Below are 17,331 nucleotides of genomic sequence, written 5' to 3'. Positions count from 1 at the left end.
TGTTATGGTTGCTCCAAACCAGAAACTGCTGTTTCCAGCCAATGATGCCACTGATAATTCCTCCCAGCCGGGCTGAGCTTACTGGAAAGGAATGCACAGCTCAGTGCGGAGGGATCGTCACAGTCAGGCTGCAAAGGGGAGTCTTCAGGAGGGATGGAGGCTGGGGAGGGCTCACTAATCCTGCTATTTCAGAATTCAACCAGCATTAAGAGCTTTATTCAGTTTGCAGGATGTTATTGATGTTTGAGTGATTTTGAAATGGAAATAGATGACACTGATTGGTGTTTTTATTAATTGAATTTCATAGAAATATGACTTTTGTGAAATTATTGTTGAAATAATATTGATTATTATGAATTGTTGTGATGGTTTGCAGGCAGATCACATTGGAAATGAGGTCTTAATTGTTCTTTATATTTGTTCAGACAGTTTAAAAACTTATTTCCCCAATAAGTTTTTTGCATCAGTGGCCTCCTACAATATCCAACAGGTGGATATCTTTTCTCCTTATTTTCAATATTTGGGTTTTACAGGGTTAGAAGCTGCAGTGGGGTCTGCAGATCTCACACTGAGTCAGACTCTTTCTTATATTCTGGGGTCAGGCTATGGATGGACACCACGTTCTGCACCATGTCCGCTGGGATCAACGTGTGAATGCGGCTCCGGAGGAAGACAACAGAGAACATTTAGGCTTAAAACTTGGTGTAAATGACCTCATTGAGTGGATTTTGAATGTCGGGGCTTACGGACACTCTGTTTTTCTGTTGACTTTTTACATTTGAAGAGTCAGTCACCACTTACCTCAATTGTATTAAATTTGGCTGCAATGCTGTTTACCCCTGAAACTCCAAAAGTGTTCTGTGGACTCAAACACTTCACCCACCCCTCCATCGGCACAGTGGTGAGTAGATAAACAATTATCATTTTTGGGTGAACGACCCTTTTAAGCAGGTAAAAGGATAGTGAATGTGGATCCAGTGTGGGCCTTTTCATTGGGCGCTGAGCACATGCCATCTTAAAAAGGTCAGACGCACATCCAGACGACAGGAAGCTGTTTGGAGTAGTGAGCAGATGAGGTGCGATGGCATCTATTAACCAGGGGACAAGGCAGATGTGTTTTTGTGGAGGATTGATCAGAATATTGAATATATTGAAATATCTGGATGAAGTGTGAGGATTATACTGGTTTGAAGAGATCAACTGAGTGACTTTGAGCATCCTTCAAATTGTTATTATAATGTTATAATTGTTGACAATATATATCTTTTAAACACGTTGTTCATTTAAGTGTCCATATGTCATTGTTTATCCAGGGGGTCACTGTTATTGTTGATTTTAGGGGCGGATAGGTATACATCATGAAGGGCATTTGTGAGGTCATTTATATTCTTTTATAATTTTATCAAACTGTCTCGCTGTGTCCTCACTATACACATGATCTGATTTACCATTATTATTATTATTATTTGTAACTGGTTCTGCAACATTCATAACATCATTGCATCTACAAATATCACTGTTATTATTTTAATTATAACTACAACTGTTTCCCCCTCTCTCTTTCCCACCCACCTCTCCTCCCCATTGGCCTCCCACATTGAGTCTGGTTCTGCCACAGGTTTCTCCCAGTTAATGATGCAGTTGTTTTCTCTCCACAGTCACCCAAGTGCTTGCTCAATATGGGAACTGCTTTACTGTTTCTCCATAATTTTAAAGGTCTTCAACTTTCTATGTGAGGTGCCTTGAGATAATGTTTGTTGGGATTTGGCACTGTATCAATCCAACTGAATTGCATTGAATAACAAGAAGTCTTTGACAGAAAAGGTATTTACATTCAGAGTTGGGCTCTTTACATGTTGAACCAGGTTATGAGATTAAAAAGGGTTTTGGATTGTTGATTGGTGTTATCAATATGAAAGTGAAAATAATTATTTATCATAATTAAGAACAATGGAAAACAGGAGTTCTGAAAATTCTGTTAAAAACACAGGATTTGTTTTCGGTGGATGAGAACGCAGAGTACGGGAGAGAACATTTTTAATTTTTAAACTCAAGTACCTCGAAGCTTGTTACATCATTGATGGGGCTGCAATTAATACGATTGGCTGGTGTCTCTAAGCAACTGCTCAGTGAGTGCATTTAAAATAGCAAAATTGTATATCAAATGAAGAACAGATTTTTTTAGATACATTATAAACCACAAGACCTTTGCATGTACTGATATATACGGTTTGTGGTCGGAGTTTCTTGTGCTAGTTGACAAATAACCACAGCAGCCATAAAAGTTTCATCATGGATTTGACACTGGAGTGGTTTCCCCTATGGGTTTGTATATATATTCTGCAGTTTTCTCTTATTAAACTCTGACAAAACAGAAGGTCTAATACTAAACACCTCAGGGATGCGTTATGGTTGTATAATAATATAGCTATTCTGGATGGCATCGCCCTTGACTCCAGCGGTACTGGGGAGTTATCTCTGATCCGTGTTTGTCCTTTGATTCACATTTAAAGCAAATTTAAAATACGTAACATTGCAAAAATATAGCAGGCCCCGTCTCAAAAAGATGCAGAAAAATGAGTCCATGCCGTTTGTTACCTAGCAGCACGTGTGCTGACAAGAACCAGGAGAAGAGATCACATTTCTCCTGTGTTAGTGTGGCTTCCTGTTCAATTTAGAATAGAATTTAGAATTCTCCTCCTCACGTTGGTGATAGGGCACCATCATACCATGAAGAGGTCATAGTACCATATCAGCCCACTGGAGCACTGCGCTCAGGCTTACTTCTCATCCGTACAGTCTCGAAAAAGTAGAGCAGGAGCCAGAGCCTTCAGCTATCAAGCTCCTCACAAGGCTGAGGTCTGCCTTGGAGCAACTCTTAGTTATACTGCTTTAGGCCTAGGTTGGTGGGGGACGCACGAGAAATGGAACTTCTCATTTCTCCTCTTCCTCTTGATCACATTAATGTCTCATCATTACATGTTACTGACATGACTTTTTTTTTCGTAAACCTTGTGCATTATAGTGGTTCATGGTGGCAGCTGATCGTGGATTAGGATTACAACTAGATTGCTTAGATATACAATATGCCTGCTCACATGTACTACCATTATTGCTTCCTTTCTCTCTGTCAGACTTTCTCTTATTTTAAATATGTAAAACATTGATACGCCTCTGCATTTATGTAAGACCCTGTCTTTTCTCATGAATGTTGGAGATATTCGTATTTTCTTGATGGGCTCTTCTACACGTGACATCTATAGCACTTCTGTCCATCCTGGGAGAGGGATCCCCCCCCTCACCACCATCTTTCACTACCAGTATCTGGACTCCTTCAGGGGATTTTCCTGTGCAGCTCATCAAATGAAAACCACTTTAAATGATTACATCCCGATAGAGTTTAAATACCAAAGACTCCATGTCCAGTCTCCGATACAATAATTGAATTACTCTGTCGCTCCTAAGTAAAAAGGAAATTATGAAATACTTTTTGCTGTAAGAGAAATGGTATAACACTACAATGTAGTGCAGACAAAAATAAACATTACATTGAAATGTAGAGGAAAAATGGTTCATTGTCAAATGAAGAGCCAAAGAAAAGGCTAGGAAAAGTCGTCAATTCAACACAATACAAAAGTAGTTAATACAACACGACAACCATAACGTTAATGAGGCAGTAATAAAAGCACTGACACATATAAAATTACATTATTTATTTACAAATAGATATTTTGCAGCAATTCCAAAGTTTCTGTAAAAGATTGTCATACTAAAACATGGTTCTCTAACTCAGATTGTACAAGTGTGACACAGCGAGTGTAAAATACATGCAAATATCTGTACACTCCGTCACCAAAATAGATCTGGTTACAAAATATACTGTTCAGTACAAACATCTGTGGAGTTCAGTTTCACCAGCTGACCAACAATTCATATTCACAAGTTCTGAAAATGCACATTTCAAATGATTATTCCTGCAAGAGTTGTGTAGTAAAATAAGGGAGCTGCTAAATGCTTAGCAAAAATAGTCTCTGCAGCCTCTGTCGATGCTGCTCTCTGCATATTATTACAACAGCAAATATACGGATGTGTGATTATTGGCTATTGAGTATATTGTTTGGGAACAATATAAATAGGGTTTTCTTCTCACAGCAGTGAAGGTAAGTGTTCCATCCCGATCATCTTGCAAAGGTCTCTACATGACTGAGGTTAAGATAGTGGCAGGAAACACTAAAGAAAGAAATGATTAGTTGATTGGAGAGAAGCTTGAACATTGAACGTTTCAGAAAGTGAAGGAGACCGGGAAAATAAAAACCTCTTCTTAAAAGGAGAATGACAGGGAAATTGAAATCTTAAACACCATCACCAGTAGTTAGCTGCCTTGCTGCTACCTCAATGGTTTGGAACCACGACGCTTAATATGCATTTCCACTCAAGCAGTTGTAATATGTGGATTGATGACATACTTGCATTTTACACTCGTTCAAGGTTTGGCCAATCAGATCACAGGTTAGGGGTTATGTGGTCAGGCTCTGTCTGATTTTTGATATGATCACCCAAAAACACATTAATGCCAATTCCAAGGTCCAGTCCAATTGTCAATTTTCATTAGAATTGGCTTAACAAAAACGTGAGTACCAGTGTAACTACAGTCTTTATAGTGTTGAATTATGGGCTGTTAGTAGTCGTAATGTTGCAAGGTTAGCAAACGCTTTCACATGTCTACAGGGAATCTTTCAACCCAAACCCATAATGTCTCCGGACGTCTTTACTGCAGAAATGCACCAGGGAGAAAAAGTCAAGAATTACAGCCGTCCCAGATGATGAGCTCAGAAAGAAGGTCTGGAAACTGTGAACCGACAGAAAAAATAGATTTTGAGCGGATTGACATTGAGAGGACTCCGATTTCTACACTAGCTGGATAGTGGCTACTGAGAAACAGCCCATGTACAGCCAGACTGGGAGAATGGGTTTGAATGGCACATTTCTCATTCACATTCACTTCTAGTTTGTATGGTGCACAGTGCGATCACCCAGTAACATCTTTATGAGGAGAACTTAAGGATACAGCTCTTCAGTGACCAGGACTCTTTTGCTTTTCTTCTTGCTAATGTCAATGTAATGTGACAAACAGTCCATTTTCTTTTTATAATGATAAATGGTCCAAAATGAAGCAAAAAAAAAAGCATGGTTTTAATTCAAAAAATAGAATGTTCTCGGGGGAGTACCCTGAAATAGCCTGACACCTCACACTCGCAAAATACACACCACCATAGCACCTACATCCAAGGAACACTCCAATTTCGCTGTGATTAATTTAGAGCAATCCGCCCCCTGCTCTTGAAATCCAACACACACCACAAATAAATTCATACATATTAACATTCAATAACTGCTGGATTAGTTGGAATTCAAATATACATGGGCAAGAACTATTTCGTTATTTAGTTCATTGTGGAGGACTAAAACTCTCAAATAAATGATTTATCTGTTTAAGAGGAAACTGGCCTCAGTGAGTCGGAACCACAGGGTTCCTAAAATATTTCAAAAATAAGTTCAAGTGAAGTGGTTCTCCAGTGACGGATGACTGGTAAAGGGACTGGCTGATAAACAGAATGGAGTCGACAGCCTCTCTCCCTTTCACAAAGTACTCTGCTGGCCTCTGCTGGCTGATTCAGGTAGGTACAGCTCAACTCACATACGGGTTTGTAAACTTCAACTATCACCTGCCAAAAATAATTTAACTGGCCAGATTAATTACTATGCATGAATGGCCCCATTTCATCCAGAGAATCTACTACTTTACCGCTTCCAGACATAAAATGAATGCAAAAACGTCCCACAGATGATTTATTGCTGAACACCCAAGCAGCTAACTTCTTCACAGTATGAATATAGCTTATGTTGTTTTTGCGTTTAGATTTCTTTCCGTCAACACCTACCACCAACTTTGGAGCAAGCTGCTAAGCTGTAGATAACGTGAACAAGTGGAGTGAGAAGGGAATGAGTCAATCAGGCTGCTCTGATGGAGAAATGATCACAAATGCCGACTCGACTCAGCAAAAATAAAACTATTCAATCAAATTAGCCAGTGATGCATTCTGAGACCTCACAAGACAGCACAGGCGCCAAATGCATACAACTGTAATTGGTCAAATTGAAATGTTGCCAAAGAAAAACAAAAGTGAAATGAGCGCTCATCTTTTACTTTGGAGTCTCATTTTGTTTTAAAGTTAGTTCTGATGACATTTAATGACAAACGGAAAAAAAGGGAGATAACAAGTGAATACAATTAAGGACTGTGGGAAATGTTCAGAAACTTTCCTCTGGGTAAAAGTTCCTAAAGCAAAATTGTTATTTGCATGCACTATTAAAAAGCCCTATAAGAATATAAGGCTTCTCAGCAAAGCAGCTTAGATAATAAAAAAACATGGTGGTTGCCTTGCACACCATGTATGCATGATAATGCAGCATGTTGGCAACATATAAAGCTATATATACACATCTCTTGGGCTGCTCAATCCCCAAAGTACAAGCAAAACGTGTTTGCGGTTTTCACAGCTTTTAAAAGTGCCAAGTGCATAACAATGTGGTGGAAAATGCTGGCATATCTGAACGGTCAGCGGTGTTAAGCACTGCAAGCCCCAGCTCTTAAGATCTGTTGGAAAGTACTTCCTCCTGAGCAGGGAGTGGACTGGAGGTACAAATATCTCCCAAGAACCTATGTTGGACCAGGGATAGGGATCCTTCAGCCTCCAGGTCATTGTGAAGCTGCTCGAACCAGACAAAGTATAATTCTCCCAAAGTGTTTGTTTGTCTCGAGAAGAGACAAATAATGTGTTCAATAATTTAGCCTTGTCCTTGTTGGGTTTTAGAAAAATCTAAATGGTTCTTAATTAGAAAAATGTTCCTTGTCACTAATTTAGAACCTGGATGCTCTAAGCGTAACAGTAGGGGAACTCAAACTGCATTTTTGGACAGAGTGATTGCTGCCACAGTGTCACATACAGTGGTACCATGAATGTGAATTCTGTGACGACTCTGCCAGCTGACTTCTAAGTCAGATATGAAAACTGTTAGAGTGGAAAATGATGGCAAAACTTGTGTTGCAAAGTGCAAAAGTCCAGGTTAGGTTTCAAGGTCAGATCATTTGGACTCCGATGTGGATTTAGTCACAGTTTGTATGATCAGCTGTGTTGCTGCAGCTACATGTGATCAAATGTTTTCTGAACTGATGCTAATGGTGGTCATTACTATTAAAACAAAACCCAGGTCATAGATCATTGGATTCCCCGTTAGTCAGAAATGTATTGATTTTAATTTCAATCTAGTCCTTTTTTTCCTAGTAAAGCTATGAGCGTTTTCCTGCCTCTTTAAAATAAAAAAAAATCAGCGGCATGCAATGCAGTGTTTGGACCATTGTTGTCTCTATTTAAATACACCTCAGAGTCACGGTTTTACATTCTTTTCACTCGGTAGCAATACATAACTGAAGCAAAAAGAGAACTGGAGAAGTAGGCAGGATTACACCTCGTAAATCTACAGATGTACTGGTTAAGAAAAAAGCCTAAGAAATCATAAAACGACATTTGAACAGTGACTGGTTTAGAAACTGTAAGCTCCTGTTCCAAAGATGTAAGGAATGTAATAAAACAAACAATTAGAAAATGCTATACGTCATCAAGGCTTAGAGAACTCAAAAGGTCCTCCGCTTGAGATTGATAGGCAAAAAGAATATCCAGCTTTAAGACCAAAACATACTCTGTTTAAAGACACAAACACAGAAACTCAGCATGTCTGAAAATATATTACCTAAAGTTGTCAGTGCCCAGTCACCCCAAAAACAGGCACACAACTAAATGAGTTGGACATACTCAAAACGGGGAAATGGAGGAGACAACTACTCCTGTCCTTTTTATAAATAATTATTATTTTAATCAATTTTGATTAAAGGCAGCATTCTCCTAGTCTGGAAACCAGTTAAATCAGGAACCTCACTCTGGCTGATGGGTCTCCCACTCAGGACCGATTTCCATCTGTTTTGAAGCTGGTCGGCCCAAACACTTGGTAACTGACAAGGGAGTGACCAGTGGGAGCGCTGCTGACCTTGATGTCTGTTGTTGATGTTTGCCACGCTGCTCTACATCAAACTTTTCTATGTTTTGATTGGTTGTAGGTCTGCTCTGCAACTGTCGAAAACAGCCTTTGAAAATGGAAAATGAACGAGCAGGAGGTTTAATCAACAAACCAGGACCTGCCTCAGTTAATACTGTTGTTTTACACACTCTCACACCTGTTGGTTCTTTCGGTCTCAACCGTGACAAACATTTGGTCACACACTTCTTCATTGATTTAATGAATGGCCAAAGTTCAAGGAGGATAGAAGCACAATACACACTTTTCAGTGATTAGCACCAATGGTTGACTTGCAGCTTTTGTACCAGCCCAAATGAGCCACACTAAACTGTTTGTTCCAACCAAACAAGCATCATAAGTGCCATTCATTATTATATCCACATATGCATTTATTTATATCATCCGACATAAACTGCTAGTCCAGCCTTACTCAGTGCCAGCAAAGAGGTTTCAGCTGATGAACAGTGTGAATTCACAAAGTGGAACTCAGTAGGATGAATGCAAATACTGACTTGTGTGGTGGTGTGACTGGGCTGCTAACATAACCCAAGAGTGAGCATTAGTTAGCGTCACTATGAGGCAGCAACAGAACACACACAAAAGACCACCAGGAGAACACTGCCTGCTTGGATTGGTGCCTAAGTTTGGTTGTTCAAAGTGTGCACTTAAACAGAGTATGTTTTACGCAGTACAACAATTACACCCCCCCCACCATAAACTATCCCATCACCTGCCTTCACCAACAACCAGCACTGAAACATGCAGAGATATATAAATGACCGTTAATATGTCTCTTCACTAAACAATGGTCAATTCAACAGCAACGTCTTGGAGTTTGAATTCAGATTAAGAAAAAAAAACATTTGAAATGTAACTGTTAAAAACAGAACATTAAAAACTACTTTTTATAACCCAACCATTTTGCCAAATAGTGTCTTTTTCTTATTTCCGCACCACAACAACTTCCCTGTCGCTCCCCTGTAGCTACAGCGGGACTATTATGCTGATGAACAAGACTCAGAACATCCCCCATGAGCATCTATAGACCAGAATGCAGTGCAGCCTTTTTGTGCAGAGTTTTTTGAGTGTGTAGTGATTGTTGTGACTCACTGTCTTTGCTGGAACAACTATTTCTTAAACAACCGGCAGCTGAAAGCAACAATTTCCATGTCTTCCTCAAAAAGGGAGCTGAAGGATAATTCTGGCTTTATTTCAACAGGAGCACAAAGCTGATAACAAACCCAGCCTACACCCACTTCTATTAGATCCAATTAAGCCTGACTGGTACTGGCAAATTTAAAGCCCAAACCCAACCTGAGACATGAAGCTACATTTTATTTACTTAATTCATTACTGATCATTAGCTCAGCAGGCTAATTGCAACAAAATAAAATACATGTGAAAATAACCCAGTGTGAACCGAAACACAGAACTTTGTCAGCTTTGAAGCTCTTGTTTCTACAAGCCAATACTTTAAACCATGGAAATAAATTCAACATGTGAATAAACCAGAATTATCCTTTAAAAAAGATGAGGCAGATCGAGTTGATAAATAGTACACTATCATGGTACATACTGATGCTTCATCACAAACTGGTGAGATTTACCAGCAAGAGAATCTGAGGAGGAATGGTCCTTCAATGCTGCGTATATATATCTACACTACAATCAATTCAGGGTGGCATCATAGCCCAACAATCACAGAACAACAGTCCTTGGAATCGGAACAGTCTCCGGTTCAATCACAGCAACATGAATCACACCTACTCAAACGGAGCCATTCTGTGTGAGCTGATCAGCTGATTCACTGAAATATGTCATGTAAATGTGTTGACATATCGAGGGTCCATATACCTCAGCAAAGGGCTACAGAGTTCCTCACCTCTCCATGACAAATATGCCCACATGGCTAGCGCTGTCGGCCCCCACAGGACCGGAGCTGATCTCTAACTTGGCAAAAAACACTGGACTGCTTCATCAAGTGTGTGTGGGGGGGTGGGGTGGCAAGGATCAGGAGAGGCAGAGGGAGCTGGGGTAGGAGGTAAGGGTGCAGACTGGTGTGGGGAGGCCATAGTAGAAGGGGTCAGTGAAGGGGAAGAGGAAGAAGAGGAAGAGGAGGACCCCCAGCAGGTAGGAGGAGAGGACGATGATGCGTTGGGGGTGCTCCAGGGCTGTGCTGACGGCCGGGAAACCCATGTAGTTGCAGAAGGAATGGCAGAGGACCGGGCCAATCAGGTGACCTGAAACACACAGGAGGAAGGTGGGTTTGACTTTATGCCTTACCGCAAAGTGCTGACTTAACATGATGAATGCTGTACTTAAAACAATGTGTCCTCATAAGAATTTTTAGTTGTTGTGTTTTTGGTCATCTTAGCTGCTTTCAGACATGCACTGAACTTTGTTGTTGTTGTGAACGTGTCTGAGCAGAGAACATCCTCTGCATTGTGCATGTGTGAAAGGCAAACTGCGGAGAAAGTCCGGACCCAATTCTCACGAGTTTCTCTGCAAGACATGTCTGAAAACGCCTTTTGTTTTGAACTGGATGGCATCCGCCCTCACTCCCCTACAAATCACCTACTGTGTCAGATGTAAATGAAAGCTCCTCACCTGTTCTGATGAAGATAAAGGCAGTGTAGGCCCCAAACACCGCTGTGTAGGAAAACTGGAACCCTGGTGTTGACCAAACAAAAAGGACAGTTCATCTGCTTCTTCCTACTTACTGCATCACCCAGTCAGCCCATGTGACGCAGCCACAACGAACAAGCTGCATCCATTAAAACACAAGTTCTCACCTGCAGAGAGGAAGATTCCTGACAGCGTTCCCTGTCTGAACCTCAGCAACTCGATCACATGGTGGAAGTGAGCTGCAGGACGACAGTATTAGAGAGCAAGTGCAGCAACATGATTTGGCATATGAGCAGAATAAAAGATTTAAAATTTGAGAACAAGTAAACAGTGTTCTGAGGAGCACTTAGACCCACAGCTGGTTCATCGCGTAGTGGTACGGGATGAATCAGCTCCATGACTTTCTTAGCATCCCATTTTCTGATGTGACAGTAACCCAAGTAAAGGTAGTACTGTTTTAAAGGACCACATCATCCATGTTTATTATATACACCAATATACAACAAGTCATTTTTTAATCAAAAAGCTAATTTTCCAGGGAACCACTTGTTTTCATTAGTTCCCATTTGTATGCAAATAAACCAGCAGATTCTGGGACGTTCACAGTGAACATCGAGTATGGATCACAGCTGCATTGTTTTTTTGGCTACTTGCTAGCAGCACAATATGTAGAAAACTTTGACATCATCCGATAAATCAAACCTAATATGGCTAATGTGTTAGCAAACAGTTGCTTGTATACACCCAGCAGACAAAGAGCATGATCAGCATTCATGAAGAATGACATTAGCATTCACGTAAAGAATATGACTCAAATATTCTTCACTCAGTTGAACCACAGTAGAGTCAAAATCAAAACAAGGAGTTCAAACTGGGAGGAACTGCAGAGTCAGGAGAAGAAAATAAATGTTGGGTCCATCACGAAAGTGACATTATATAGTATACATAGTGATTTGATCCATTGTTAATATAAAAGTAATGATTTTTTTCATGCTTTGTCAAATCTATATTTTACCATGTTGATACAGGGTCTTTTAAGATGTGGCCCTGCTGTATTAAACTCTGCTGTTTTGTATCACTCACCTACTCCAAAGAAGAGAGGGCAGGTGAAGATAGCCACAGAGGGGCCAGCACACGGCACCAACATGGGCAGCATGCAGGCCCTGAAGACCAGCTCCTCTGTCAACGGGGCAACCACCTGATTCCTCAACCAGCGCATGTCATTGAAACACAACGTCCAGAAGCACGGGTCTGCAGGAGGACAGAGACACGGCAGCAGGTTGTTTCCTCTGTTCTAAAGAAAGCACTTAATTAAAGTTCACTGACATATTTCACACTGAAGCAGATGTTTCTTGGAGCAACATTTTGACTGAGAAATAGGTTCTTTAGATGCGGTGGAAATCTTAAATTAGTTGAATTCATTCACATCATGCTGGCTATCTCACCAAAGGCTACCCTGATCCCATCCATGAAGCTCCAGGGACAATCCATGGCCAACTGCATAAGGGGGCCCAAGAACAGGACCTGCAGCAACACACACAGGTTCTATCTTTAGACAGGATTTGTCATCTGAGACATCAAACAACCAAACTATAATATAATTATTATCATATGTAGAATTTATCATTTTTACCATTAGCGCAAAGTACTCAATGTCTTATCGAGAGAATCAAGAGATGGACAGATTTCTGGATTAATTTATAGGATTATTTTATACATGCACACAAATACATTTGTCTAAACAAATCTATTCGTCTAAACAAATGTATTTGTCTAAACAAATGTATTTGTACATCTATCCTGATCTATTTCTGACTCACAGGGAGAGATGTGAGGCAAAGATAGTGCATGAGCTGACATGGAGAGGATACATTGCGGTAATCTAATTAAAACAGGAAGTGGTTTGGCCGCTTATTTGGTCCATTCATCCACAAGGGCAACAGTTGGAGCAGCAGCAGTGTTTGTGTCGCACAGCTCAGGGAGGACATTAAAGCTAGGGTTGGTGATCCTGGAAAAACTAGCAAGAGTAGGCTAAACCTCCCTTCGGCCCTCTCTCAAAGCTACCTGCCCAAAGCACACAGAGTTTCAGGGGTAAATCCAATACAATTGAGGTAATGGTGACAGATTCTTTGCCCTAAGTAGAATTTGATTTGGGGGCCCCTCCACACCTTGGTACCACTAATACTATTGACCAGTCAATGCTCGATCATTCACATACTGTTAATCTAACACATCCATGGTCAATTTTATTAGTTGTAGCTGTTTTGCTTATACCAATGCCAGGGACACAAGACTTCAGACAGCCTTTTGTTAGTTTAATAGTACAAGCAATTACTCTAGCTCTAGCCATTGTCATAAAAAACATGAAAGTAGATGAAATAAGAATTGCGCTTCCTAATAGAGATCCAATGGCTATGCTTGAAGATAGTGCTTAGGTTCTTAGGGCTATAATGAATCCGGGATGACATAAACACTGCGTACAGTGAATATAATAATGGTGCAATCCAGGATATTTTCTGTAGTTTAGTCAGTTACAGATCTGAATGCATCGCCTGCTATCCACCACCAAGTAGTAGCAGGTGCTGCTCAGCATCTGCACACAGTAGCACACAGTTACTGCAGAGCACGTGGCTAACACCTACACTCACTGAGACTTTCGCTTTGATACGAGGGGGAAGCGGGGCCTTGCTTAATTTGCAAGGCCCTACACAACGCACGCAGTAGGCGTATAGGGGGATCCTGCTCTGCTTGTGTTTGGAGGTTCGTTTTTTGGAACACCTTCATATATCATCAACATTGTGGAAGTAGTGTTTCTTACCATGGTGAGCAGCAGAGGAAGTATGATGGCAGGAATGAGGCCTTCAAACCGGATCCCCATGAGAGCAAATAACGATGAGTCAGTCTGACAAACACAAATACACACACAGCCAATAAATAAAGCAAGCCAGGCTCTGTCTGATAATACAGCAGCTGATGTGTTGGAGAGCAAATATCCATATGTACTGTTGTACATATGGATATTAAGAATATATTGATTTAATCTTCAGGCGTTAGACTTGAATATAAAGACAATGGCCAGTGGACTCACCCTGACGCCTGTGAATTCTCTCCATGCCAACACAAAGAGAGGTGAAAGGCCCGACACAATCAGGACACTGGTGAAGCGTCTCTTAATCACAGTAGGGTGATCCCTGAGAATGGAGCAGTGGAGACAATCATCAGACACTCATCACGATCACAGTGGACTGGGGACACAACAAGAGCAGCTGACACAGCTGAACAGCGACCACTCAGAAGCGACAGGGACTTAAACCAGCCCGGACTTGTTTTCCTTGCTCCTACAGAGAATTCTCCATCAGAGTACTCTTACTTTGGCATAGCTACTCCCCATCTGTCCAAACAACTATTTCTCGTGCTGGACCTACATGTTCTTGGATTCTTTGGTGGTTGCTGGGCAACTGCTCCAAGTTAAAAAACAGCGACATGTTGTCGTTTTTACAAATAGTTTTTTGTAACACAGCAAGGCTAATCTTTCCCCCCTGGTTCCAGTCTTTATGCTAAGTTTATGCTAACCAGCTGCTGGTATAGATTCATATCTACCCTACATACATTAGAGTGATACTAATCTCCTGCTCCACAAAAAACAAATAAGCCCATTTATAAAAAAAATTATGATTTTAAGTTATTGAAAAAACAACAATAACATTTAAGCCTCTCTAAAGGTGCAGGTTTTCGTTTCTGCTAGGGGCAGGAGGAATTATAATTTTTTTTGTTAAGTTAAAAATTCAGCCACACAAGGTTTAGGGGAAATGGACAGTGGCACAACATCACAGAACAAATGAGGATTTCCACCCTGCAAGTGACTGTCTAAAACACACAGTTAATCTAGGAAGGATTAACCATGAAACTTTCTGCATCATCCCCCTGGCGTGTGATGTGAGGGGATGTAGTGATGTGAAGCATGCCTGTCCATCCATCTGTTTGCAATCATTTCATTTCTGGAGCAGGACTAGACAAACAAAACATTTGGATATTTGTCCAGAAATCATCCGGGTATAAAGTGGTGCTGTTTGATATTTTAGTTTCTTGAAATTTAGTTTTTTTCTGTATTTCCATGGCAATGAGTACAAATAATTTTTAAAAACTGGTGAAAAAGTGGTGTCATACACGTAGACACTGACGCAGATCTCTGGAGAGTTTGTGGGGATAAGAGCTGTCGGTGTGTAAGAAGATCATGTGATCTCCGCAGTGGAATTAATACGTCACTTCCTGACTCTGCCTGCTGCCCCCGGCTGCTCCACCTCTCAGCTAAATAATGCAGAGGATTTGATGTTGTGGTGAGCAGAACCACCTGCCGCGTTGTGCATGTGTCAACGGCAAACTGTGGGTAAAATCTGTAGCAAATTCTCTGGATTTTACCAGCAGTTCATGTCTGAAAACGAGTTTGGAGATTGAAGTCCATAAATCATCTCTGGGAGCAGGACTAACAGCATTGACAGTACTCTGCAGTGTTGGTAATGTTGTATCACCTGTTGGTTACACTGTCACTAAAAAAAGAAAACATTTTTTGAGTCTCTATCCCTGATATGGACAAAAGCGTATGTGCCTGTAATAAGTGATGTTGCACAGGCTTGTTTTCTGATAATTCGACATTAGGTTAATGATTTTAAAAATAACTTGCATTGTAACAAATAACACCTGACAAGTTAAGCAAGGCATCTCTGTGCATGCCTGGCGTAAGATGTATGGCAACTATTTTGCAACACAAAGCAGAACATTCATATATTTATATAATAATGTCAAAAATATTTATGATGTTTAATTTATATATGTATTTATAATTGCTTCAAACTAATGGAATATACAATAGTTAGTGAAAAACTAATTTTACGTTACTCCTACGACAGTTCTGTTTGTACCTTTAAGAAAATTCAAATCCAAGAAAACTGGTGACATAAAATAATAGTGCATGCCTCTAATGTATACCATTGTGATTTGTGTGTGTGTGTGTGTGTGTGTGTGTGTGTGTGAGAGATTCTGTGCGCGTGCGTGTACGTGGTTGCACAGGTTAGTCCGGACATGGCTGCAGCACCGGCTCACAGGGTCTGACGCGGCTAACCCCTGGCTGGCCACAGGGCGGCGCTAACAGCGTCTGTCACAACCTGTGAGGAGCACATGCTCAGAGGGGGCTGTCCGCCAGTGATCACTTCCAGAACTAACAGAATCAAATGCGAGACTTTCGCCCATTCAGTGACACAGACATTGGTTTGAATAAAGAAAAGTCGGAGCGGACACAATCACAATGAATCACGTCGGGACAGTAAGGTGCGATGAGAGCGCACTGTGTTATCTGCGGCTCACCTCGGCAGGTCACTCCTCCACACGTACAAGCTCCCGACATACGAGCAGGCGAGCAGCAGACAGGACAGCACCGACACCCAGCATAAACCGTCGGGGGCGACGAAGCCGCCATCGCTGTGTCTCATTCCCTCTGTCACAAGGGTCGGTGATAAACCCTCCTCCGCTGCCATACCGACTGTCGGTGGAGACTTAAACCATCTAACCACAGAGAACACCCGCCAACATGAGCTGGGGAGCTGTCAGTAACCTCAGGAAACGTGAGCTAATGAAGCTAGCTGAAGCACTAGCTCCTGTGGCGCTGTATTTCTACGTCATGAGATGTTGCTTCCCCCCCCCACCTTGTTCTTCTTCGGCTTCGAATATTCTGGCGGTGAGCGCCGTCACTGCCATCTTGTGGACTTCTCTGTGTACTTCACTGAGTATAACTGTTAGGTTCACTATGCCCCCCCAAACAATTGTCATCATTGTAAATGTCACCGTCTTGGTCACAGTTCTCCACGGTAAACATGGTGATCTAGGTCTTTGCAGCTGTGGGAATATCACAGTAAAAAAAATCCCGTTGTAAATAAAGGGGATTGTGACAGAATTTCATGTAGCTGCTTTATTTTTAGGGTTACAAACAAAAGCTGTGTACAGTAGTACATAGTGAGAAATGATTTACCCCATCTAATAGTATCTAAAACTTTAGAGGCTCTTATCTTTGTATGTCAGCCCTGTGATGGGCTGGTGCTGAGACTGAAGAATCCAAACAAGTTTCTATATACAAGCAGATCCTTATGCATATAGAAACAAACTTCAATGTCAGTTCAATGTCTCCACAGGCTATTGATTTCATAACTTGGAATTTATTTTTATTATGTTTTAACTCCAATTTGTGTGCGTGTGTAGACAAAATAACTCATGGCCTGCATTGTCATCAAAGGTGGATTATTACTTGGGAGGTTATTTCTAAATGATTAACTTAAGGAGCTGAAAGGTCAAAAGTTAAGATAAACAAAATGTGCTCAGGAAAAATTTAATTTTCAAGAAATAATAATAGAGAGACAACCTAAAGCTTAAGTTAACGAGTACAGGATTCCCTATAAGACACCATATGATAAGTGAAGTCACAAAGAAGTCAGAGAATGATGTCATGCATAGTTCAAACGAAAATCTTCTCTGCGTCTTATCGACTGTAGACATGATCTAAATCTATAGATCGAATGATAT

General features: G+C 40.9%; 1 protein-coding gene across 1 annotated transcript; it reads right to left on the bottom strand.

Annotated features, from left to right (window-relative positions):
- Nucleotides 1–3,698: 3,698 nt before the first annotated feature.
- On the bottom strand, nucleotides 3,699–16,459 carry rce1a (Ras converting CAAX endopeptidase 1a). Its single transcript, XM_035149109.2, has 8 exons — nucleotides 16,123–16,459; nucleotides 13,850–13,952; nucleotides 13,580–13,663; nucleotides 12,207–12,285; nucleotides 11,845–12,012; nucleotides 10,929–11,000; nucleotides 10,744–10,806; nucleotides 3,699–10,376 (listed from the first exon to the last, which is right to left on the bottom strand). The coding sequence occupies exons 1-8, from the start codon at nucleotides 16,290–16,292 to the stop codon at nucleotides 10,147–10,149; spliced, it is 969 nt and encodes a 322-aa protein (XP_035005000.1). The 5' UTR covers nucleotides 16,293–16,459; the 3' UTR covers nucleotides 3,699–10,146.
- Nucleotides 16,460–17,331: the final 872 nt, after the last annotated feature.

The sequence above is a fragment of the Hippoglossus stenolepis genome, chromosome 23, assembly GCF_022539355.2.
Source record: "Hippoglossus stenolepis isolate QCI-W04-F060 chromosome 23, HSTE1.2, whole genome shotgun sequence".
Taxonomy (NCBI): domain Eukaryota; kingdom Metazoa; phylum Chordata; class Actinopteri; order Pleuronectiformes; family Pleuronectidae; genus Hippoglossus; species Hippoglossus stenolepis.
This window is presented reverse-complemented; position numbering and strand designations above follow the sequence as displayed.

Coding starts and splice junctions, on each gene's coding strand:
- rce1a (XM_035149109.2), bottom strand. CDS start 16,292: ATGGCAGCGGAGGAGGGTTTATCACCGACCCTTGTGACAGAGGGAATG. Junction 12,286..13,579: donor TTCCTCTGCTGCTCACCATG/GTAAGAAACACT, acceptor GTGTTGCTGCAG/GTCCTGTTCTTGGGCCCCCT. Junction 10,377..10,743: donor CTTTATCTTCATCAGAACAG/GTGAGGAGCTTT, acceptor TGTGTGTTTCAG/GTCACCTGATTGGCCCGGTC.